General features: G+C 43.7%; 1 protein-coding gene across 9 annotated transcripts in view; it reads right to left on the bottom strand.

The window, feature by feature from the left end:
- Positions 1–23,465, bottom strand: part of KDM2B (lysine demethylase 2B) — a 105,970-nt gene that overhangs the window by 33,126 nt on the left and 49,379 nt on the right. For all 9 annotated transcript variants that reach the window (XM_038151965.1, XM_038151966.1, XM_038151968.1 and 6 more), the window contains 3 exons: positions 21,144–21,270; positions 13,223–13,677; positions 6,384–6,470 (listed from right to left, as the gene is read on the bottom strand). In XM_038151965.1, the coding sequence (XP_038007893.1) occupies positions 6,384–6,470; positions 13,223–13,677; positions 21,144–21,270 (669 nt within the window). The remainder of the gene's footprint in view (positions 1–6,383; positions 6,471–13,222; positions 13,678–21,143; positions 21,271–23,465) is intronic.

Below are 23,465 nucleotides of genomic sequence, written 5' to 3'. Positions count from 1 at the left end.
TTTTATACTCTACCCCCTAATTTTTGCATACAATCAAATTTATTGTGTCCACTTATTCTTAGTCCATTTCCTTACTATTTCTCAGCTTTGATCCAATGCATAATGTCACATAAAATTGAATCCATAAATAAAGGAGCTCTGTTACTTAAAACTGGTAGATTTTCTTCTCTTCCCAGCACTTTTAAGGTCAAACACCAAAAAGAGGGAAAAAGTTCCCTTGCTGGAAATGGTGGCAGACATATGCAAGTACACAGGGACATCTATGGGGTCCAGATCTGGAGATGGTGGCTAATCCTGCTGAATTTTATTATTTAAAATACAGGTTCATTCAAAAAATCTACCACCCTTTTCATCCCAGCTGTCCACTGTTCTTCTTGTGTGCTCTTTGGTTCAGACTGTGAACAATGATCTGAAATCTTACTTCCAGCCTAAATCTATTTATGGTATGTTTATATTCACTTCTTCCCATGCCAACATTGTCCATTAGCTTAAATAACTCTTTTCCTGCCCTGATGATTATACTCCCTGAAGTCCTTACACAACAATCATCTCCCCCTCCAACTCTGCTGGGCCAGGCTGAGCCAGGCATGTCCTGCCAGTCTCTGCTCTGCAACATCACATCTTGAATATATGTGGTTGTGGAGTCCCACATTCACCCTCACCTCAAAATTGCCTATAATGGAACTAGAGTAAAAAAAAAAGCTCAAATGTATGGATTATGTACCAGAAAAGACTGAACTGACTTGTGATTTTCCTCTTGGAAATAGAGGAAAAAATACTGAAACACAGTAATGGGGCATAAAAAAAATCCTTGACAGCACAGAGATGAACACAGACCTCATTCAAATTTCTCAGAATGCACGATACAGAGGGCATGAAGTGTATTTATGATATTAAAGGACAGATCTGAAACAACATAAGGAAGTACTTATCTACACTGAGCTTTATTAAACCGCAGGGGACACTGGCACAGGATGCTGAGGAGATCAAAAAGATCAACAGGTTCCACAAATTATTAGGGAAATTCACAGAGAGAAAAAAATTCTACTAGGGAAAACTAAGCAGAAAAGATGAAGATATAATCTTCCATCTTAACAGGGAAGATAAGCAAAGGGAATCTCTGTATTTCTGCTTTGTTCCTACGACTCCTTTAGCAACGGGGACGGCACCACCAGGAACAGGACAGTGCTGCAAGGACTGTGGGCTGGTGGAACACGACTTTCCTCAGCCTCAGGAACCACCCTTTTGCTTTGCCTCTCACAGATTAGTTCATATGAGTTAATCCTTCTTTTTCAGATCTGTGGATGTGTCTGTCGAATTCTGCTAAAAGACTTCTAGTAAAAGTAATGGGGTACAAACTGAACTGCTGTAGGACAGAACTCACTAATGACAGAAATCAGATGCTTCCATCCCAGAAGGCCCCTTTCAATGTGATGCCCTCCTGTGATCCCTCCCCAACCCCCAAAAAACCAGCCTGAGAGATACCTTCCTTTTTTTTTTCAATGATCACTTTTTCTTCCAGGTTCTCATGCCCTGATACAGAGCTATGAACATTATTTGCACTGCCAATTGCAGGGAAACTGGTGTTTAAAAAACCCAATAATCCAATCAAAGTTTCAGTTTGTGGCCTTTACTAATTAATAGTATTCCATTAAACAGGAATATTATCATTTCCTTATTAGATTTTTCAGCTATCTTCTTTTAAAATCAACAGGTAAAAATTACATGGAGAAAGAGTATGAACAGGCATCAGAGAAACAGCCACATATTGCAGCACTGTTAACCAGCTCCTGAAAATTACAGCTCCATCTCCTGCTCACAGCCAGACCTAAATATATTTGGACACTCACTCTCATTGCAAATGCAATGGCTTTAGTTTTGTGCCAGGTAAGAGAGATGAGAATCCAGCTCCCAGTCTGCATTTCTAACTCTTCACAGAACAGGAGAGTCCAAACATATTTTAATTCTTCATAGCTGCTCTTCATAGACAACTAAAGATCTTTATCACGATAAAAACAGAAGGCACTGCCACAGAGTGTAATTACATGCTGCTGGAGTTGACTGTTTTCCTCCAGAAATAGGAAATGGTTTGAAAAACGTGGTTTCTGCTTAAGCCATATTCTGAGTTCCTTAAATGAAATACTATCCCTAATTCCTGTGCAGATAAATGGGAACTCTGGCACTGCAGGGCTGAGTAGCTCATGGGGATGGGTTTTGAGACTGGGCTTGGCAGGCACCAGCTTCCTGCTCCAGAGACCAGCTGTGAGTTGCCACAGTGGAAAATCAGGTTTAGGCTCTGTTCACACCACCCAAAAGTTCCTGTCCCAGGGATGGGGTAGAAGTTAGTTGGGATGATTCCTTGTTCCTCTTTAGCTGCTGAAGAACCTGACACTTGAAGGCAGTGTGCCCTATGGAGCTCTTCCTTCAGACAGCACGGCACAGCAGGATTTGGACAAAGGGTGTCCAAAAACTGGAGGTTTTTGCAACCTTAATGATCCATGACTGCAACCCCCCAGGCAACACTGAGCCCTGCACCAAGTGAGGACAGGCCAGTGCTGCACAGCCCCAGGCACAGGAACAGGAGGGGGGCTGCACATCCACAGCTGCATCCGCGCCGGCAGCCACGGGGACATGTCCTGCCTGAAGGTGCACAAACTGTCAGCCAGCAGGACAAGCAGGTTTCAAATATCCTCTCAGTCTCACATTCCTGATTCCTTCAACAGGCCTAAATTAGGATTGTTGTACGTATCCTAAGACCACTGGCACTGGACTCTTACTGTACAGCTAAAAGAAGAAGACAGGTTCTTGCTTCTTCTGAAATAGAGTTTCCAAAGGGGAAACAAAAAAGGTGCCTAAAGGAGAGTAATTATTGTGCTAAATAATTATCAATAAATTATAAGAAGTACAAGCAGCTCAAAATAGCTCCATAAAGATGAGTAAATATGATCTGAAGAGGTGTCTATGAATCACACTCCATCTCTCTTATTACCACAAAACAATAATGGTTCCTACATTTTAATACAGAACTTATCACTGAAGGTGCAAGAGATCTTTATAACCATTGATTTCACCTCCCAGGCTCCCAGCTGGGAAGCTCCATCTCCACCAGGAAAAGCTCAGGGAGCAGGAATGTGCCATTCACCTCACACGACACAAGGTGCTGCAGCAGAGCTGGGAACGGGCGCAGACCCCGGCCTCCCATTTTGTGCATTAACCACAAGATCATCAAATGTCACCCAGCGATTCCATCTACTCACTAAGCCACTGCTGATCATTACTTCTGTTTCTTTTTCCCAGAGAAGCATTCCCTGTGTCAGGGAGCTGCAGTGTGACTGGCAGCCCCAGATGTTTTGGGAAAGGTGGACAGAGCGAGGCACCATTGCGGGGCCAGGACACACGGATGGGTCTTCCCTGCCCTTGGTGAAATGTCCTGCCCATGACACCTCCTCCTCTCTGAGTGGGATTTGAGGTGAATGAACATATTTCTTCCTTAAACCCCAGCATGTCACAGGCTTCAAGAGCCGTGCACGCTGCTCACATCACACTCCCAGCACGTGAAAGAAACTGACTTGGTTTTAAAGGGAAACGTTATTTGCTGCTTCGAAAATCATTCAGGTTACCAAAGGCACATTCCTTCAAAACAAGTCAATGTAACCAAGCTGGACATTCCCCAACTTGGGTTACTTACACAGACACTCCCTGTCCCTACCCCCTGACTTTAATCAGAGTTCTCTCCCTCTGCTCTTTGCTTTTCCCACTCCATCCCTTTTCAGTACTTGCTTCTCTCCTAATCCTGCTCTCTTGCCATTTCTAGTCTCTTCCCCTCCTTTCTTTACAGTAATTTCCATTTTCTTTGAAATGTTTTGGCATTTAATGCTGGCTTTATTCTTCCTTCTCCATCTGCTGCTCTTGTCTTTCTAAATCTCTTCTGGAGCCTTCTCTCGGGAGAAAGCAAGAGAGATGTACTCTGTTCCATGTTCTGCTTCATCTTTCTGGATTTCAGTTCCCTTCTTTTCCTTCATGGCTTGGAATCAGACAATCCTCCTGTCCCTGCAAGCTGATACCAACTAAAATGTCTCTTTGCAGCCCCACAGCAGTGGGTACTGTGCTGTACTGGATCTCCTGCTCCCTCTGAACACAAGGATCTCAGGAGAGCACAGGGAAAGAGCTGCCATTTCTCCTATAAATACTACAAGCCTGCAGAAAGCAAAGTTACTGGTAGATTTTACTCCCCTGCCTTGTGCTCAACCTTTGTGGGATCTTCTGGCCATGGAGACTTGCTCCACCAGCTACAATCCATTTTCCAAGGGAGTTTCCCCCTCCCTAAGGGTTTTTCTTCTCTGTAAAATCTCCTATTTCATTATCAGGGCTTACAGGGAACAAAGGAGAAATAACCAAGCTTAACTACTAAAACTGCTTTTAGACAAATCTCCCCTATATTGTCTTTCCCACAGATTTTAATTTGAAACTCAAAAGCTCAGCTCTAAGATGCCTCTTCCCAGCCTGTTTGCTTGGCCTCTGTTCCCAGGAAGGGAAATGGCTGCAGCATGGAAGGTGGCAAGGACATTTGCCAATTAGAAGCACCACAACAAATTTCTCTTGAGAAATGTGCAGCCCCATCTGCAAGTGTACCTTTGAACTACAACATAAGACATAACAGACACTGATCACAGATTAAGAAAAGCAAATATGAAGGAAATGGTGGAAGGATTTTTTTTCTGCTTCAATTTTTGTTTATTTCGAAACTTCAACCTAAATTCTGACTTTCTGTGAGTTTTTCTTGTATTTGTTATTAACTGGTATGTTTGATATTGTCATACCAGTGGGAATGATGCCTCCTAAATGTTTTTGCTTTCAGAAAGGCAGAGGGAAAATAAACACCTGAAAAAAAAATCCCTTGCAGCTAGCAAGATGGATTTTGCAAAAAAGGGTAAGATTTAACTCACGAAAATTACAAATCCTTTACAGTTGCAGTTACATTGCCAATACACAGAAATAAAATAGAAGAAATGAAGCATTTATCAAGGTTCCAAAATAAAGTGAACAAGAACATTAACAAATGCCAAAGCTTATAAAAGCCTCAAAGCACTCAGATCCTCCCTTCTCTCACAAGCTCGAAAGGGAGTCAGTTGTTCCTCAGTTTTATCTTACATGTTTCCCACACCACCCTTTCTCTGGTCACAGAGATTTTGCTTTATCCAATGCCTACAATATACCTGACCATGGAATGAGCAGCAGCCATAAAAGCAGAGGAGCGGAGAATCCCACACCTGTTTCTCAAGGTTGTTTCTAAACCAATGTTTTAAACACTGAGCATATTCCCATGGATTTATTACAAGCTAAAAGGGAAATACGTATTTAACAAGACACAATTCCTCTGAAATGTGCTGAGCTAAAACCCAAAAAGAGACCAAGAAGGAACGTGATGTGCTCATCCTGCCCCACTCTCCTCTGGCAGTTCCATGTTTATGGTCTCCCACTTCCCACCTGCAAACAGCAAATTCTCATGGCTACACGTGCCATACCAAGTTCACCAGCACAAAAAGTGAGAACTGAGTGAATTCTCTTCCCTGATAATTATCTGAAAGGTATCTACAGGGATAACAACAGATTTTCAGATCGAAGCCTGATTTAAGCTGACCGACCCCTTCAGCATTTCCAAAGAAATAATGGATTATAAAACTAATTCAGTGAAAATTGAAAGTAAAAATAGAAGCGATGAGACATCTTCTAAATAAGCAAAGCTGCTTTTACAGCGTGCTGAATAACTGCAGTGTGGTAAACATACCACTGTTATAAATAACAACCAGCCTTTTGACATTGTTCTTTAGTTAATTATTTCAAATTCTCTACCAGCCTTAACGAAGCAAACCTCATGGTTCTCCTGCAAAGTGAAAAGAATTACTCCCATGTATAGGAGGAAAAATTAGGATAGAAGGACAGAAAACAATGCTTCAAAGCTACGGTGGCACATGTACAGAGCACTCAGGAAGTCTCACAGTGCAAGAGAAAAACCATCTTCTCATTCAGATGAGAGTGTTCCCTAAGTGATTGATTTGTAGCATTTACACATCATTTAATTTTACACAAAATGCATCAAAATTTTTAGATTTAACCATAATTAGTAAACGATCAAGACATATCGAAGTTTTATACTGGTAAGTAAGGTTCAAATTCTTTTTAAATGGAAACTCTGATTTCTCCCTGCTAAGGCACTTTCTTGTTTTGCTTCAAGTCTTAATCATAAAACCATTAAAAGGAACATTTTGTGTTAAAAATGCTAACAGCTGCCAACAGATAATACACAGCACTTTGTCAGATTATAGATAAATAAACACCAGACCAGGCACAACAATGGTTAGTAAATAATTGTGTCTCATTACCTTTGTGGTCTTCTTGGGCCAGCTGACCACAGGGACACCCGAAATGGCAAGATTTTGGTCATCATCAGCGTGTTCCTTTAGAATGTTCTGTTGCAAATGAAAAGGCCTTTATTAACCAGAGAAACATTTCTCCAACTCAAGAGTGCAGACCTCTGCTCTCATGGCAGAGGGACAAGATCTCTGCAAGTTCCTTTTGCTTCCAAACTTCCAATTCCCACTGAAACTCTGCACTTGTCATTAATATCCAAGATGTGAAACTTCTTGCAAAACAGCAAAATCAGCCATCAATCACCTCAAATGTTACAGAATTCTTTCATATTGGTGTGTCCAAGACCGGTGTCTTACCACTATCACCTCTCTCCCTCAGATCCAGGTCATTAAATCCCAACTGACCCCACAACTGACCCCTTCTCCCCTAATCAAGGCTACAGAAGGCCTGAGAAGCAGAGAGGCTCTGCCCCTGTTATTTCAGCCACCACAGGGCATCAGGTGTGTAGTCTGGAGCAATCCTCAGATGCCTGATCATTCAGGTAAGCCAAGAATAAAAATGTACTCTGGAACCTTTCATCTTTTTGCACACAGCAATCCAAGAGCACCATCATTCCCACTGCCCTTCCTTCCCCCATGATGGGCAGGACAGAGCTGCTGGAATCCAGTTCCCTTTACGTGACCAGCTGAGGCATTCAGGTTCCTGAGTGTTCACCAGGAAAGGATCTGACTATGGACAGCATAAAGGGAAAAAGATTGGTCTCCCCTCCCTTCCACCCCCACCAAACCCTTTTCTTTGATGCACTGTTCTAGAAATTTCGTGAGTGGGCTGCACAGGCTGACACAGCTTCCACCACTGTGAATCACTCCCATGACCAGTAACTCAACACAGAGGTGGTAAAACACTCCATGGTGCAGCTGGGAAGAGTCCACGCTCGCCTCCCGTGACTCCCTACATGCTCACTAATTTAGCTACAGAGCTCTGCATTTTGGAGTTCAGGTGGCTGAAAAGGAAGAAATGAAAACAAAACAAAAAAAAAAAACCCAAAAAAACGGAGTCAGAAGGAGGATTCTGCTGTTCTGCTGAAAACTGAAGGCCAAATCAGCACCAAAAAAAAAAAGCTCCAACAGAACAAATGAGAACTGCAGGTTGGAAATTACTTCAAGAGAAGATTTTAGGAGATGACCCCAGACAATGAAGTTCAGTGGTGCTGTTCCCAAGTATATGAAAAAAGCTTAATTAGCCAACAACAGGCAGCAGGCTCTGTCAGTCCCCAGTGCAGCACTCTAGTAATTAGTAATTTCACACACTATACAAAAAGAGCTTAAAATACAGTAATTGTTTTAATAGGGAGTGCACTTGGAATTCATCTGTAATCATCCAGCTAAAGCCCGGAGTGTGATGGCATGTTCCAGTCCCCAGGAGCCTCAGTTTGGATGAGTGTCCCTGGGGCTGACTTTCTCCCTGGAGCTCAGACAACCTGTCACACTCAGCCCAATTCCCCAGCCTGTGCCTAAATGAGAGCTGTGTTACCAGCAGAGAGCACAGCCCCAGCACAGAGCTGCTCCTGCAGGCAGCAGCACCCCAGCAAGGCTGTTGGTGATGCTGCTTAGGCTGAAAGCAGCACCAGGAACCAAAATAAGCAATACCAGCACAAGCCCAGTCTCATCAGCCTGGTGCTGTGGCTGCACTCAGGGGTTTGCAAGGCTGAGGAGTAAAACCCAGCTTGCCCCAGCCTGGCTGTGATGCAGTCTGTATTGTACCTGCTCTTCCAGTGCAACACCCAACAACCTTTAATCATTGGCAAATTAACTCTTGGCCAAGCTGAGGTGAAGTGAGCACCTCTTTCCTTATGTCTTTTTTATTTGGAGAGAGATTACTGCATTAACTGAGCTGTGACCACATTCTGAAAGTTCAATCCTAAAACTGAGAGCTCTTTTGTATTCTCATTGCAAAGCCAAAATTCTCCAGAACAAGGAGGCAGCTTGAGAGCCATAAACAAAGGACAAATTAATCCCTTTTTACTTTGCTACTCTTAGGTTTGAAAGCCTGTAAGACAGAAAATCTTAACATTTCCACTAACGACTGTCAGAGACTCGGAGTTCAATGGAAAGCACAGTATATTCCAAGAACTTGGCAAGGTAATGAAGGTTTCTTGTTATCGTATGTATCACGTGAAAATATTATCCAAGGAGAAATGCAAAACGATGGCAGCTTATCATCTGAGGCAGCTGAAAACAACGGCTGTCTGCACAGAGCAAGCACAGCCACAGCCGCGCTGACTGGAGCGTCAAGTGTCAGCTCACAACAGCCTGGGGGAGGCAGGGTTTTGTTCACCTGCTTAAAAACAAGAAAAAAGAAGATAAAGAAAAGCCATGGGGCTCCAGTTAGAGGAACAACGTGATGCTCTTCCAGCACAAGGTGGCTCGATTCGTTACACTTGAGGGCTGTGGTGACAACAGCAGGTATGAAGGGAAGAAGCTGATTAACTGTGTAAGAATTCAGCTTAGCCATTAATTTCAAAAGCACAGCAAGGAATGACTCCCCTGAAATGCATTCAGTAGAGGGAGGTTTTTTTCTGTCATCAGAATGGGAAGGGGGTAAGATTTCTTGGCAAGAAAAAGTAAGAACATATTTCAGTAGATATCATCTGTCTTGCACAAGAATCTTCTCCTGCTGCCAAGGAGTTGCAGATATTTGACAACCTCTGTTCTTCAAACTGAGTTTCTTCTGCTCTAATGGACTTCCACAGGCCCTTCTGAAGAACAGCAGTGTTTTTGCTCTGAAGTGGGCAAGGTCTGTGGCATTAGTAAGAGGCAGATCTCACAATCCTGTTCCCCAACAGCAGCAGAGGAATTACTGGCCTGGCACAAGGAATTAATCCTCTGGCACAAGACAGAAATGTTATGTGTAGAAATCAGAGGCCGCACACAGGTGAGAATCCCTGGCAGAAGGTTTAATGTGTGTGATCTGCAGTGCCACAACCCAAGGTCTGCTCAGCTTCACCTGTCCTGTGACATGGAGTGCAAACTACACCAAGGAGGACAATGGTGACCTCTTCTTCATGCATAAGCCCACCCTAGCACTGCTGCAACCACCAGGGATTAAATTCCCTGTTTGGGCTGAGGGAAGAACTGACCTGCTCTCCAAGTGAGGCCTGTTCCACTCTGCAAATAAGCCTCCCTTGTGCTGCTGCACTCCATCGATCACGGTGATAAATGGGTGCTCAATCTGCAGAGGCAGCAGTTGGCACTTCTGGATTGCTGTGTCCCCACCAGACAGGCACACTTAGTTTGGAGCTCAGATGATGTGTAAGGAATTTACACAGACTTAGTTTAGTTTTCAGTCTCCCTTCTGGTAAGGAAAATAAATTACTTTACTTCAGAAAGTCTCACCTACTTGTACTTAAATAGCTGTGGTTGTATTTACCACTAAGAGCAGTAATCCAGTCTCCCATCCTTTACCGTGCTCTTGCTCAGCTGGGAAAGCATGGATTCTTTGTGAGCTACCCTGATTAGTTCTGTGAAACTTCACATCACTGAATAAAATGGTTTCCTTTCTCCAGTTTAACTATCCATATCCTGTTTTCTGAAAACATTAATTATCTTCCTAAAGCACAAAGACGGACTTGAATGTCATACAAAAAAAGTTCCTGAGTGTATTTCATTAAGAAATAAAAGTGCTAGAATAAACACTGATTTATTTGCTTCAGGAAGAAACTTGTTTAAGACTTTCCCAGCAGAGCAAGAGCTTTCAGACTTTGTCAGAGCATGTTCTTGCTATGCATTTGTTAAAAATAACTCTCAAATGGGTGCACTAAAAGGGTACTTCTAATAGGAACCATTATTAATACATCACATGCCTGAAAGTTGGGTTGCCATGAAATAAACCTTGTTAATACAGCCAAGTACAGTCACAGCACGGGTCATTTGCACAGCTCCTGCAGGATTCCTGCCTCCATTCAGTCACACAGCTGACTGGTGCTCTGGGTATTCATCAGGGTGAGCTAAAGGGGCCAGGCCTCTGCTCACTCCACTGCTGACGCTGTCAGCAAACCCCAGGTTATTATCTGTACAGGCTGGAAAACTAGCAGCAAAGTAAGAGAGAACATGATTCAGTGGTCAAGGAGATAAATACCATTCTGCAAAATGGACTGTATTTCTTTCTCTGCCATTATGTCTTTATGTGGTACAGGGCAAATCTTTTAAGTCAAGTTTCCACAGGGTGTCATGAGTTGTGTGCTCCTGCTCTTCCTCATGCCTGGCTTGGGATCTGGATGCTAAAATCAGGACTCCTGCTCTGCAGAAATGTTAAGCCACGACTGTTTCAATATAATTGAAATCATCTTTTGCACATATCACTGTTAAACACACTAACTGTTCCATGGTATGTAAAGCCAGTACCCAAAATTACTTTTATCTTAATCTCTTTGAACCCCAGTTCCCTGTGATAGCAACAGCTCATCCATTATGTGTGGAGCAGAGGGTGGGGATCCCTGGGAACCCCAAGGGAACATCGATTCACCCTGTCCAGTTACAGGGCTGAACATCAGAACCTGATGGAACAGCAAGGGTGGAACAGCTGTATCTTCACACCAAGGAACCCTGGATCCTGCAAGGACCATTATGCTGGAGCAGGCTCAGAGGACTAAAATCTGTCACTTGGCAACTCCTCCCTCAGCACGCCCCATCCTTTGAAGGTAAAAGCTCTAAACACACTCACACACTTGGGTTTGATTTTTTTTTTTCAAGTGAATAAACTGAATAAAACAAACCTCATGTTCTGAGGAGATCAGATGCTTTGGCTCCGCTGCACTGCTCTCTACCACATCAAGCACAGAGGCAGACAGGAGGGGTGGCTGTTGCACCCAGGGTCTCAGAAGTAGATGGGGATGGGTCACACCTTGTCAGTGGCTGCCTGTGACAATCTGATGATGAGCAAAGAGAAGGCCTGTGCTGGGAATCCTGGACCTCTCCCCAACCTGGGAGGCAATGTACTCAACTGTCCCTAACTGCCCCTTTCCTTCAGAGCTCCTGGGAAGTGGACTGTGCAACCACAGGGAGTTATGGAGGAAGCTGACTGCATGGGCTTTAATTAATTTACTCTGCCATACTGACTCCCACTCTCTGAAAACTGAGAGCTGGCTTACATGTGGGTCCATACTGTAAAAAAGATGGGCGAGAAAGTTCCTTAGCAGTTCTTCAGACACTGTTCAAAGAAGATGTTTGAGTTTACATAGTTTTAAAAAAGTCTCACTCTGGCTAATCAGTCACAGACTGGCCAAACATCCAGAGGTGATTCCAGGGGAAACAATCCTGCAGCGTGTCTGATGTTTAGATGTGGTCATGGGCTCTTTAACCAGCAGGGAACCATCAGTATCCAGATGTTGGGCTACATCCTGATGGTTACAGCATGTGCTGGCAAGGACAGAAAGTTTAGAAGCAGGCAGTTATCAAAGGAGATGGAACATCAAGCTGTACACCATAACTGGCAGGTGCTCACTTAATACCAGTTACAGCAAAGTATCACCAAAAAGGTGACACTGGCCTTTTTTTTAGCAGTCCATTTGTAGTTCTCCATCTCTGTAGTCAGTGAATCCACTGCTCTGGAGAGGAATAGGAAAACAGATACTCCCACACAGTTCTTCAAGCCAGATTCACATATGGTACCTTGCTGTGTTCTAGGGAGATGTCTCACAGCACTCTGGAGTCTGGCATCCAAAGAGGGAGCAGGATCCCACTCAGAACATCTGCACCAGCCATTGTATGCTGCACCCCTTTCTGGATTTTTAAGTGAAAATTATCCTGGCTATCAAGCTTGGCGAAGTAACGTGACCATTCTTTCTGCTTCACCACAAATTCAACTTCTGGTCTTCATTTTGATTTCTGATTAAAAGATGACTGATCCCAGAGCAAGCTCGTGAATCTACATCTGCAGCTTTGAGCAGGTGTGTCCACTTTCATGTACAAAGTGGATGATTTTGCAAGAAGAGAATTTCTGAGCTCTTGTGGTTTACCAGAAGGAGAGCAGTGTATCACACTTCCAAGCTCCAAGATCAGGGAATATGGTTCCACTGCACACTGCACATGTTCAGCCTTCTCTAAGGGCTTTGAAGCCTTTCTAAGCAGCTGTTACACCACTTGCACTAAAATAGTACAGGCTCCCTCCCCATTTACCACATAAACACGTATTCTTCCCCTCAGATTGTGCCTTACAGAGCTCTTGTGTGTAGAAAATATGTAACTGAAGATCCATACTGTTCACAGACTGAAAATCTACGGAGAAGTTGTGTCACTAGTGAGTACTCACTCCTCACACCAGCTCCAAAACCAATATATTGTACCAGTGGAGAATAATTATCAACCTATAGAGGGCAATGGAGGAAAGGAAAATGAAAAAGGTGAAAGAAAAAAAAAAGCAGCTGGAAGTGTTAGACAATCTATCTCCTGAGCTGCAATCAAGTATTTACATTCTGTACGTGTCAGCTAATGAGGTGTACACCAGGGAGACACGAGACCAAAAAGGGCTGATTAAAACTATAAATATAAACAGACTTTTTGAGGTATAATATTTACATGTGTAACATAACAAGTGCTGAATTATGAGAGGATATAAACTTTTGGCCACTACTGTGACAGTCAGAAAGGACTGTGTCACTTAAATCTGGCTGCAAACAAGAGCCAGAGACAGCTTTGGTTCAAGGAATCATTTCCCTGTCAGGCAGAGCAGCCTGACATGAGCTGGTCACCACACACAAGCTGCCACCCCTCTGCAGCAGAACTCTGCCTTCTGCTCTCCTGCTGTGCCCACAGAGCAGAGTTTGTGTGGATTACCAAGTTTTCACACCCACCTTCATGTCCTCCAGGAGAGCCTGAGGGTCTTCAATGCCTTCTGGAACACACTTCTTGTTCTCTGGGAGGGATTCAAGCTTTTCCACCAGGGCTTTTAAACCCTTCAGTTCAAATTCTGTGAGGTGAGTCCATTTGGTAGACACTTCTGTGGCTGGAGACCCCGTGGGTGTTTTGGGATAGTCCGTCGGGGTCGTTGATTTTATGCTGTCATCTGACTCATTAGACAAAGTTCTTTTCAGGTACCTCATCACTGTGGCTTTCTGTTTCCTCCCTGCAGCCTCCTTCCCTTCTGAGTGTGTGCTGTTGGGTGAGGAGGAGCCATCCACCAAGGATTTGGAGTTCTTATCCAAGCTGTCATCCTTCTCCTCCTGGAGATGGGCATCACAAGATTCTTCATCCATGTCTAACCACGAATCTGATGAGTAGCTGTCTGTGCTGCGTTTTCTTTTTGCATCTGAAAGTTAGAAAAAGAATGCTGAATTTTTAGCCAGTGTAACCTCACAGCTGAAGCACTTCTGTACCACTGGGGCCAGGTGCTGCCTATTTCAAAGGGCACTGGAGAATGGTTTAGTGAGTATGTGACAGGAATGGGCTTTATTCAGCTGATTTTTAATTTTTTTTTCTTTGAGGGGGGCGCTTGTTTGTCTCTTTTAATGCTGGTTTTCATTAACATCTACTCAGTTCAAATGACTGGGAAACATTTAGGGAAAAATTATGCTTTCTTCAAAGCTTCAGTCCTCTATGCCTTCAATTAGGAGTAGGCAGAGCTCTTAAGTCACACACAATTAATTTTCCCACAAATCCGAAAAAGACCAGATTCGGCAGCTTTACAGCTTTAAGAGGAGAGTTAGCACAGAAGGAGGAGGGGGAAATGATGGGAGAAAGCACGTTAAAATGCTGTACATCATCATTCTTCCAGGAACCCTGCACAGCACAAAATCAACTCCTCACTACTTTTCCTCTCTGCAAGCAACAAACTGTTGATAAAACAAGAACCCCCAGTTGTTAGTGCATGAATACTCATTGCTCTTCTGAGACAGGGGATTTCAACTGTGCTTATTTTATGACAACAAGACAAAACACACCGAGAAACACAGGGACTGTCACAGCTACGTGCTACTGGTTTTCTTAATGCCATTCCCAATACATTTTAGGTACTTCTCAGGAAAATTTAAAGGCAAGTTTCTGAGTCTAAAGAACTATTAATCTTAATTTCTCCCTAAGAGCCCCAATTGTTACCCAACTCCCTGCAATCAAGCAGTGAAAGCAATGTAGGAAACCAGTGGCCATGGTTCCCTCAAGCACACATCTTTTCTTATTTATTAGACACAATTTCCCTTAGTAAGTGAACAACATTGAATGCAGGCTAGCAACAGCAGGAATTTCAGTGGAAAATACAGTTAACACTGGCAACACCCAGTTAAATCAATGTGAATTTTATTGCTGGCTGAAATGGGTACGAGATCAAGCTGCAAACAAAAACACACTGCGAAGGAAACAGAAGTCACACAGAAAAAGTGAGAGAACAATTAACGAAAAGTTCCTTTCACAGCTTCCATGCTTTGCAGTGCAGTAGCTTTGGATTAGGACAATGTGAACCATGCTTAAGGAAGGATTAAATGGACATTAATGAGAAAGCTCAGCATCCGGTTGTTTAACAGTGAGGTTCAAAACAAATGCTGGAGCCCAGTTCCAAGCTGGAGAATTCCTCCTGGTCACAGAGACACTCCTTGTCTGTGCCCAGCCTGCACCATCTTGTCACAAACACTGGTCAGAGATGCCACAGGCAGTGGCAGTGTCTGAGGGCAGCTTGCTCAGCCTGCCTGGCTGCTCAGCTCTGCAGTTCCCAAGAAGAGCCCTGCAAGGCCAGCTCAGCTCTGTGTGCTACTGCCCCAGAGATGCCAGGTGGTCACCTCACACTTCCCAGGGCAAGTGTGCTGCTGCTACAGGGTCTGCAAAAACCCAGCATCTCATCTCCATCCAGTCTACTCCTTCAGACAGGCTCGCATTTTTCCTCAAAACCAAAATGGCCATAAAATGACTCCTGAAAGGCAAGTTTAAGCTGAAATGCCCGTGAAAAGATGGCAGCCACAGAAAACACCAGCTATCAGCAAGGCAGGGTGCAGCTAAATCCAGCTCTATCCACAGGGCAGGGTAACTTCCTCCCTGCAACCCTCCAAAAAAGCCTCACAGATTATTTTGTGTGCTGAGGTGGTGGCATCAGCACTCCAAAGCAGCTCCTCCTCTCTGCTCTGTGCTAATACACCCCCATGCTTCTCTTAGAAAAATAAACAGGATTAGAAAATATCTTAACTAGAACATTTAAAACCCACTCAGTTATCCAACTTTTATTTCACACTGTTTTTCCTTTGTCCACAGTAGCAAGCACACGTACCCACCTCAAAGGCTACATAATCAGCTTATGTCATTCTCCCATTTTACAACTGAGGAAACAGATGCTTGGGAGAAAGCACGATTTGCTCATTGTCACACATCAAATCTAGGGAAAAACCAGGAGTCAGAATCCAGGCTGTCGGATCCAGGGCTGGAGCCCTCTTCTCTGAGCCACACAGCCTCGGTGAGCTGTTTTACAACTGACTCAAGCACAAAGCCCAGCCTCAATGGGAGAAAATGCCAGAGTTCTGGCATCAGACAGGAGAGGGTGGAAGCAGATCCACATCCCTACGCTGCCAGGACGGTGTCATTAACAGAAAGTGGGGTAAATCTGCACAAAGAAAATCGTGTTTCTGTCCTCCTGTGCTGTAGCTCTGCTGAACAGGAACTAATGGCTGTAACTGGGGCAAAGCACAAGTGTAAATAAGGCCTAAACAAAACGAGGGAGATCACGTTGTGGAGGTGTGAATAATTTACTCCAAGTAACGCTCTGGTGCGAGGGGAAAAAGCTTCCAAGAGAGATCTCCACTTTTTGTCTCTTGCTCTAATCTATGGAAACAAAAGGCAGGAGGAGACAGAGCACCAGAGCATACTGGGGGCTGCTCCCAGGAGAAGGCAGCACACGGAGGGGGGTGGCAATTCCATTCTGCCAGCTGCCACCACGTCCCTGCCACCGGCTGGCGGCACGAGGCAGCCCTGCCGTGCCAGCCACACCTGGGCACGGACAGGCAAAACCAACTCCCATCTAAGCCCAAACAAACCACCACCACAGCAATGCCCTGCTCCCTGCATGCCTGGCAGTCACTTCATGCCTTGCCCAGCCTTCCCCTGGGCACAGGGCTTGCAGCTAACCTGGAGTGTACCGGGCTATTCTGGAGCACCAGGGGATTACAGGGCTGGTGCTCCACCGGATTAAGAGCAGGCTGCTCTCAAAACACAACAACTGTCTGCTGCTGCTGCTAATCTGAAAAAAAAAAGCATCGAGGGAATCAATAATGGAAGGATAACTTCAAGGTGAGGGAGATTCAATTTTGTGTTTTCAAGTGTTTTGTTGTAATGCAACATGCCATGATTTTTACTTATTCATTTCAATGAAAACAGTGTCTGACAGAGTTACTGTGCTGTGAGCTGAGGCCCTACATAAGCATAATCTGCATTTACTTTGTTGAGAAGTGCATTTTAAGCACTGTATTACCAGGGCTCCACTGACTTGGAGGTTGCTGGTTTATTAAGTCTCTGTGGGAAACAGCATCTCCTCAGCTCATCTGTTTCTTCTCCTGAGTCAATGCCCCAGTGAGTCCCAGGTCTGAACCCCAGTTTCAGAGGGGTTATCCAGTCTGGGCTCCTACACAGTTTAGTGCAAAAAGACCTCATCTCAAAGCAAATAAAACCAGTTCATACAGACCAGTCTGCGATCTAGCTCAGTGAAGAGGTGGAGCAGCACAAACTTGACCAGAGGACAGAGCATTAGAAATCTTTCCTATAGCAGTTCACTTCCCTGTGGTTCTGGGCAAAACACTTAACTTTCCTCACAGTTATCCACTTTTACAAGAATAATTATACACAGTTTCTTTCCTTGCTGAAAAGCAACTTGCTGTATTACAGAACTTAAAAGAAAGGGATGGGGGTCAGGCAAAATCATGAAACCTTTCTGAACTATTCAGAACAGTCCAGTGTGTAGTGTCCACCTTGCCATTCCCAGCTCCAAACCCTGCCACTGTGACTTGGGAGCAGCAGCTGCAATCAGTCTGCTAAAGACAGCAGTGACATTTTCATTAGCAGAAAAACCCTGAGCATACTAGAAATGTATCCCATTGCTCCACTGCATGGAGCACCCCACACAGGAACCACTCAATGTACTCAGGTATCTGTCTATCATAAGCAAATCTATTCTATCCCCTGAGGAAGAGGGGGAAAAAAAAGAGACATGGCTCCTTCACCGTGCCAAAAGGGCATATTTTCTATATCCATCAGGCTTAACGTACAGTTAGAGCCATCCTGTTAAAATTTTAGCAATGGGAATCTTCAAAGCTGCAGGCTACAGAGAAAGCACATCTCTGATAGCCCAGGATCTTCTCCCAATTACTCTTTGTCAGCTCACTCTCAACATCCATATCTCACTGAAGGTCAACTGTGGTTGAAAACATCCAGTACAGACTCATTCATGATAAGAGTAAAAATAATGAAGACATATCCACCCTGAAAAACAGCACACATTCAAATCTAGTAGGAAACCCAAATAGGCTCCCTTCTGATTTCAGCTGGCAGGACAAATGTCCCAGCTGAGAGAGACAAGTCAAAGAAAAGAGAAAAAGAGATTGTGTGCTTTTACAGCAGCCTGTGATTGCTGTCATGTCGTCATCCCCCTGAGTGTTTGCCCTCCTGGGAGAGATCTGAGAAAGAACAGCCTCACACACTGCCTGGGAGGACACAGCCTGGAAATTCATCCTGGGCCTGAGGAATGGGGGAGGAAGGCACGGCCATCATCTTCCACCTCATTTAGAGCTGCACTCACGTTTTAATTTAGGGAGTGGGAAGACTCCAGGTTTGAGCTGTGCCTCCACAGAGGTGGGGTTTTTTCCTGTCTGAAGTTTTGTGAGTGGAGACATTTAGAAAACAGAAATACAAAGAACAATACAAATTGCTACAGCAGCATACAAGCATCAGGACCGAGGTATCACAACACAATCACACAAATACACTTTCACGAACAGACAGTGTCTTGAAAGTCACTCTGAATTTAACAATCTTCATGCCAAAGCAAATAAATACTGTGTATAAAAACACAGTATGAAAAGTCTAAAGATATCCTTAAAATCCAACAGCTGATTAACTCAGTTTTCTGTGTTCTCCAACAATTGTCAAGATAGTAATTTTTTTTTCTTTATGCAGGAGAACAGAATCCCCATGAATTTTATGAGAACTACTCCCTTGTGAATCCCAGAGACTGTGGGCAGTGTCCTGCACTATCTCTAGTCAATGTCCTCCTCTGCTGATAATCACTTTCTTAACTTCAAAGATCCACTACAATCTCTAATTGTACCAGAAGCTATGTAAGGAAAGAAAGCAGCACAACTGGAGGGTGAAAAATAGACAGTTCTAGCACCCAAAAGGAAAGGCAGAAAACAGACATTTAGAAGAAATCTCCAGTCAAGGAAATTGTTTTTTAAAAGCAGGAGAAACATTTAGATTATTCAAGAGAAATTTCTGAAAATGAATACAAGGATATGAAGAATTTTTCTTAAACCAAGAAGGACAGAAGACAATTAAATCTACTGAGGGGTTTGAGGAGAAGTTAAGTATTTTGCTTCATTACTCTTTAAGGAGAATAATGGGAAATTCTTTGTCAAGGGATACTCCCTCATGGGAAATCAAGAAATTGCTTGCAGATAGAGAAGTCCCTAAGGAAGAGACAATTTAAGGACTTTTGCAGTTCTGAAGAAAAGCTTAAAAAAAAAGAGGTAGGTTTTGGAACACGGATGTCTTTAGGATATCCCAGACCTCAGCAAGTGAACAATATCAAGATAGAGGCTCCACAAAACAAACCAGTTTTAACTCAAAGATTACAGTTCACAGAGATTCGAGTCAAGAGGCTGCACACAGAGCAGTTAACAGAAAAGCAAAGCAAGTATTTGAAACAGTATCACTCACACAGAACAAAGCAGTGCAGCTTTGTAAAGGTAAATAATGTACCTTTACTACTTTGAATCTGGCAAATGCCAAAGTGAAAGATCCAGCAGATCTGGTCTATTGAACCACAACCCCCAGTAAAACAATTATTTTAAGGTTACGTTTCTGCCAAGAAATAAAAACAAAATCCCAAGTTTCTGACAAAACCAAAGTATACATCTCCCTCTGCCAGCAACTGAAGCCACCACAGGTCACAAGACCCTGAGCAAGTCACCACCAAACCCTTTTTCAAAAAGCCAGGCTCCTTTTCCTGAAGCCTTTGGAGCTGGCAGTCTTTGGTCATGCAAAATAATCCTGTTCCCTCTGGACAGTGGACATCTATGGCTCCCAGTGAGCTTTAATATGACTGGAATATCTCCCAGCTAACTGGACTGAGGCACATTTTCTGGGGATCACCAAACCATTATCAGTAATTATGGAGCTGGGCTGGAATTCACACTGGTGATTTAGCTGGAAAAGGTCCCATCTCAATATCCTGAACCATCCACTCTCCACAGCTAATTTGTTCTGAAATTACACGTCGCTGATCTGGCACCCCTGCCCTGCCTGCAGGACCAGCCTCTTTCCATGCCAGTGGTTTAGACAACAGGAGATTGCTCCTTATTTTCCAAAGAATGCAGCTATCAGTTTTGTCACTGCTTTCTGAAGAGCTGATCCAAAGGGCTAATTCATCCTTTCCTCCTCTAGGATGATCTTATGAGAAAAATTCCTCTGGACACAGAATTTCTGCTTAACTAACCTTTCTGACCAGAGTCTCAGAGCTAAAATGTGAAGCACCCAAATGCCCAGTGACCCCAGGAATTCCTCCTGGCCTGTCTACACAGATTATTAGCTCCCTTAAATTATTCTTGGTCAGTAAAACTCACTGGAGAGTGACACCTGCCTGTAACTTCTTCAATCCATTCTACTAAGAACTGTGCTCATAGGTGAACATTTCCCTTCTCTGTCCAGAGCCTGGGGCATTGCCAGTCATGCCAGGTTCACTCCAAGTGGCACCTCAGGGAGCAGAAGGCACAGAAATACTTTAGTCCTCCTCCACACTTAACACGTATCAGCTAAGATTTAGCTGGTGTTTGTGCTATTTTCAGCTATTCTGTGCTTAGAAGCAGAGGGAGCATGGCCCACCACCACCTTCCATCAAAAGGAGGAAAAAGAGGGCAGTTCAGCACAGCAACAACTGGATTGGCACACATTGATGCAAAGATCACACCAGTGCCAAGGTAATGCCTCGGGCACATCTGTCTGTCTCTCCTCTGGTCCATTTTCAGCTCTTGTTGTAGAGGTTTCTTTGACCTCCCTGAACCTGGGTTACAGATCGTGGAGATTTGTGTAGGTGTTTTCTTGGGTTTGCTTTTCTGCAGAACTAGAACCCAGTCACCAGAGAGAATTTAAGGAAAAGAGAGGAGAAAGAAGGCAGGTTTAGTGACCACAACATGTTCTGTACAGGAGCTGCTCTACAAAAGGACAAAACATCCACCCCACCAGAGCACATCTGCAATACACACATTTCTGGCTACTGCGGTGCTGTGCAGTAAATCCTCAACTGTCTGGCAGATCATCCCAACACAAACATTACTGAAACCAACAAACAAACACATCCAAAAATTATTTTCTGGGATCCACTTGTTAAGGGAATGTTCAATACATATAATTCAAAGTAGGTTGGTACTTCATAGAAATGCTTCAGAGTCAAAAATCTTCCCCACCCCAAAATAAAGAAACAGCTCATTAGAATTTCTCCAGTTCAGTTTATAATCTGCTTTGCAGAAACCCAAGCAGCAGCTAGCCTGAGGTGCCAGCACCAGTTGTGAATCTGCACTCAAAGGATTCACTCACCAATTAACATTGATTCTTTCTGGTACTCTTTGCTGAGGTGGCAGCGCTGGGTCACACAGGACACGTATCTCTCCAGAACATACCAGCACATCTCATAGTAGAAAGGATAGCGGAATTTGGCGTGCACCTGCAAACAAATCAACACTGTCAGTCCACGGGGAAGGCAGGGAAGTTTGCAGCACAAGGGCCAGTCATCATTCCCATCGTGTTATCAAGAGCACAAACAGTGTGAGGAGGGGGAGGGGAGAGGGTGGGAGCAGGGAGCTGAATGCCTCCAGCATACGGAATGAGGAGCCAGCCTGCCTGCCACGACAGCATCATTTCTTGGTTCACTAATTTGTATCCTCTTGGGGTGGTGGGAGAGGAGAGGGTTTGTGTTCTTGTGAAATCATGAAACTGATGGATGGCCCCTACAGAATTATTTACCTGCTGCATAAACATAGGGTGGTCACATACAGATGTTAGTCACTAAAACTTAAAATAAAGGAGTGGGTTTTCATCTCCTGAACACTATCACAGGATTTCTGTCAAAATGGCAACATTACCTAAAATGAGTCAAGCAGGAAATTCATCTTTTTCATTTGTGGTTGTCTCAACAATTTGATTAAAGAAATGAAGGCATAAATTCTTGATAACTACACATTAAAGTAAAAATCCCTTATGTGGTTTACCTTTAGGTAGCAAGTTAGCTTTTGCCACAAACAGAGGAAGAACAGAAGAGCAGGATTTTGACAAAAGATCCTGTCAAGCTGTGTACTTTTTCTTACATCTCAGACCTGTTGTTCTCACACAAAAAGCTGAATTCTCCAACACTAGTTATTTGTAAGAGTATTTCAGATACAAAAGAAAACAAAGAGGGTTTCCTTCCTTTCCAACATAGTTTTCTATCTGTAGAAGGTCACTGTACCACAGAAGGATCTGGGAAGCTCCTAAAATGCAGGAAGATATGTGCATTTGTTGTGATTTGTTAAAAATGGATGCCATGCCTCTTGCATGCACTTGTACTTACACTGTACACCTGTTTCTCCTGGTGGCACAGAAATCTGTGTTTTGCAGGCTCACGTGCATGCACTGCACTGGGATTACAGGAGCTGCTTTAAAACATTCTCTGCACATTCACTGCTCCCTAAGCCCAGAGGTGGGCAGCCACCTTTAGTGAAAAGCTGAACTGCACCAGAAAGGAGCATTACCTCAGAAATAAAACCAAAATACCACCCACCACAGAGCCCAAAGCCTGAACAGAACCACTAACCCAGCAGCTGCTAACTCAGCCTCAGCTCTGCAAAGCAGGCACTGTCCAAACACCTGCGTGGTGATCAGAGCATCCACTTGAGCAGATCAGTGACTTACTGGAATGCCCAGATTTGAAACCTGTCCCCAAGGTGGACAGCCAAAGAACTCGCCTCTGCTCCCAGGGCACAGACAATGCAAACACTCTTAGCAGTAAAACAAAATGTAACAAAGGCAAAATATACTGTATTGTCACACTAGATGTGTCACAGGGTAGGATTAAATACTCCATGGCAATTCTCAGAAGTTAAAATCCCTTAAATTGAACACAAATACAGCTGGCAAATCTGAACTGCTTGTTGCTACAGGTCATGCATCCAGCACTGCTACACCTTCCCAAACGTTTCCCTGTGTGGTTTGTTACAAAGCACACATATGGAAAAGGAAGGGAAAAAAGAAAAGGGAAAAAAAAAATCAACCAGCCAAACAACAACCCCCTAAATGTGAGAACATTTAACCCCAGGGCCTTTTTGCATTGAAGAAAATTTTTCCTTTAGTTTAGTTATTTGTCATAGAGAAGAGATCAAGTCACTTATGACTATTAGGGAACACAGGGGAAATTATCCATGCTAAAATATATGCTAATAAAGGAACTCAAATTTTTCCAAGAGAGCACTGCAGGAAACAAAATTTGCAAAGAATTGACTTACAAACAGGAAGCCGCCTTCCACCCCTCAGCCTTCAAAAGGTTTTCAGCCACATGCCTGGGAATATTAAAGACATCATTGCTCAACATTTGTTGACAGATTCTGAGCTTCACCAAATTTAGTTGTTACCAATGTTAATTCAATGTGAAAGACAAGGCAGTAATGCATGCAGTGCTCCCATTATGTATATCAATCTTTAATATTCAATTTGAGTTCCTAATTGCCTCGCTATCAATGTTCCAACCCACAGCAAATCCCTCCATGCCTCTGCAATCCACTGTTTGCCCGAGAAGGCTTTGCTTTTACAAACCTTCAGAAGGAAGAGCTCTCTACACCATCTGTAGACAGAGATACTGTGCAGAGATCTACAGGGCCTTCTGCCAGT

Source organism: Motacilla alba, chromosome 15 (assembly GCF_015832195.1).
Source record: "Motacilla alba alba isolate MOTALB_02 chromosome 15, Motacilla_alba_V1.0_pri, whole genome shotgun sequence".
Taxonomy (NCBI): domain Eukaryota; kingdom Metazoa; phylum Chordata; class Aves; order Passeriformes; family Motacillidae; genus Motacilla; species Motacilla alba.
The sequence above is the reverse complement of the archived record's forward strand: the minus strand, read 5'-3'. Positions and strand labels throughout refer to the sequence as shown.